Source organism: Ammospiza nelsoni, chromosome 3, assembly GCF_027579445.1.
Source record: "Ammospiza nelsoni isolate bAmmNel1 chromosome 3, bAmmNel1.pri, whole genome shotgun sequence".
In the NCBI taxonomy this organism is placed as follows: domain Eukaryota; kingdom Metazoa; phylum Chordata; class Aves; order Passeriformes; family Passerellidae; genus Ammospiza; species Ammospiza nelsoni.
The window spans coordinates 50,895,987-50,898,512 of record NC_080635.1 but is presented as its reverse complement, the minus strand read 5'-3'; the positions used below and the strand labels follow the sequence as shown (position 1 = coordinate 50,898,512).

At 58.9% G+C, this 2,526-nt stretch overlaps 1 protein-coding gene across 1 annotated transcript; it reads left to right on the top strand.

The window, feature by feature from the left end:
• Positions 1–1,088: 1,088 nt before the first annotated feature.
• On the top strand, positions 1,089–1,910 carry OLIG3 (oligodendrocyte transcription factor 3). Its single transcript, XM_059469322.1, has one exon. It carries the CDS (start codon positions 1,089–1,091, stop codon positions 1,908–1,910), a length of 822 nt encoding a protein of 273 aa, XP_059325305.1.
• The last annotated feature ends 616 nt before the right edge of the window (positions 1,911–2,526 follow it).

The following is a 2,526-nucleotide window of genomic DNA, read 5'->3' as shown; positions in this document are numbered from 1 at the left end:
GACGGCGGCTCCGGCCGCCCCGCCGCGCCGCCCTGCCGGAGCCCGGGGCCAGCGGAGCCCCAGGGGCTGCGGGCCGCCCCTCCCGCCGCCAAGCACACCGCTCTGCGCCGCACCCTGGCTTTCCCCGTTTATTTAAAGGGAGTCACTGGCCCGGGGGGAGGCGGGTTTCCCAACCCGCACCTTCCCGCGGCTGATGCCCGAGCCATCATCGCTCATTTGAACAAAGCGTCTGCCCAGGTACGAGGAGTTGCGGCCAGCCCTCCCAGGCGAGGGCCAGGCGGTGCCGCACCGCACGCCCAGGCCGGGGGGGACAGGGAAAGGGGGAGGGAAAGGCAAACAAAGCGTGGAGCCGCGGCTGGAGTCGGGCATGCTGCAGGACGGGGCGACCGACGTGCCCCAAGCCCTCCCGCCCCAGCGGAGGGGCTTCCCCGGGCGGCTTCTGCCCGCTGCCGCCCGCCACCGGGGCGTGCTGGCCGGCCCCTCGCAGGCACGCAGCCCCCTGCCTCCCTACGGTAGACGGGATGAGGTTTTATATTGGAAATGAGCGGGCAGGGGGAGGAGAAGGCGCGCACACGGAGCGATGAGTGTGCGGTGTCAATCAGAGGGGTTTTGTGTCTCCTTGACTCCTGATGGTCCGTGGCTGAGGTGTCCCGGGTGGCACCACAATGAATATGAATAGGGGTCCTTGCTAAATGGGACAGTCAAAGCGCACCGCCCTGAATAATGGCACGTCATCCTAACTAGACCATTATACATAGGAGGGCTCCTTTTGTCTCTGCTCTCTGCTGCAGCTCTATAAAAGCCCCTCTTTTTCAAGCTGAGGTTAGTCCAAGCATACACTAACTAGCCATCCTGTAAACAGGCTGAGTAACCGGGTGGAGAGAGAGAGAGACAGAGGGGAGACATTGGAGAGAGAGAGGGCTGAGGGGCTTTTTCCCTCATCCTCCAGCATTTCCAGCCCTTCGCTGGCAGACCCTGCCGTCCGTTTATTTCATTTTCGTTTTGTTTTTGTTGCTTTTTGAAGGAGAATTGTCTTGTCCGCCACCTCCAGAGCAGGGAAGAGTTTCTTCCTCAGAAGCCTGAATACAATGAATTCTGACTCCAGCTCTGTCTCCAGCAGAGCTTCCTCGCCAGACATGGATGAGATGTACCTGAGAGACCATCACCACCACCACCACCATCACCACCACCAAGACAGCCGGCTCAACTCGGTCTCCTCCACTCAGAACGATCTGGTGCAGAAGATGTCTGGGGAAGGCCTCACCAGGAACGGTTCCAAGGCCGGAGGGGAAGGCAGCAAGTACAAAATCAAGAAGCAGCTTTCGGAGCAGGACCTGCAGCAGCTGCGGCTGAAGATCAATGGCCGGGAGCGAAAGAGGATGCACGACCTCAACCTGGCTATGGACGGGCTGCGGGAGGTGATGCCCTACGCTCACGGACCTTCTGTGAGAAAACTCTCCAAAATCGCCACCCTCCTGCTAGCCAGAAACTATATCCTGATGCTCACCAGCTCCCTGGAGGAGATGAAGAGGCTAGTTGGGGAAATCTACGGGGGACACCACTCGGCCTTTCACTGCGGCACGGTGGGACACTCCGCCGGGCACCCGCCCCACGCCGCCGGCACCGTGCACCAGGTGCATCCCATCCTCGGCGGCGCCCTGTCCTCCGCCAACACCTCCTCCTCCCTGTCCGCCTCCCTGCCGGCCATCGGCACCATCCGGCCCCCGCACTCCCTGCTCAAGACGCCCTCGACACCCCCCGCCCTGCAGCTCGGCAGCGGCTTCCAGCACTGGGCGGGCTTGCCGTGCCCCTGCACCATCTGCCAGATGCCGCCCCCGCCCCACCTCTCGGCCCTCACCGCCTCCAACATGGCCAGGATCTCGGGGGACTCCAAGGACCTCCTCAAGTGACTCGGCGGGGCTCCCACGGACGGGAGAGGGTCTGCGGCCGGAGCCGCCCCCGCCCGCCGAGCCCCTGAAACACGGGATTAGTGTAGTAAGGACCTTGCAAAGGTAATGTTCCACCCGGCTCCCCGGGCCATGTTTTCTTGTTATACTAAACTGGAAAAAAAGTCCCTGTTGTAAAAAGAATGATGATGATAATAATAATAATAATAATGATAATAATAATAATAATGCCGCTGATGGTAATCAAATGTAAATGATTCCTTAAAATGTATGTAAAAGGAAAAAAAAAAAAGACATGGTTGTCATTGTAGTGTTCGCAGCTACCAAGAGACGATGAAATCGGTTTGGGGCTTTTCTCCTTTCTTTTTTTTTTTTTTTTTTTTTTTTTTTTTTTTTTTTTTTTTTTTTTTTCCGCGCTTTTCCTGTCTTTCCTTTCGCACGGCGGCACCTCCGAAATTCCCGTTCCAAACCTGGCTGCGGAAGCGCCGCGGCGGCCCAAGGCAGAGCAGAGTCCTGCATGCTTTCCGTCCAGCCTGTCACCCGCGGGGACCGGCCACAGGCGGCTGCCCTGGCAACAGGGACTGCCGAGAGAAGTCACTGAAGTTTTCGAGTGTGGTTT

Excerpts from the sequence above, each read along its gene's own strand:
- OLIG3 (XM_059469322.1), top strand. The coding sequence starts at position 1,089 with ATGAATTCTGACTCCAGCTCTGTCTCCAGCAGAGCTTCCTCGCCAGAC.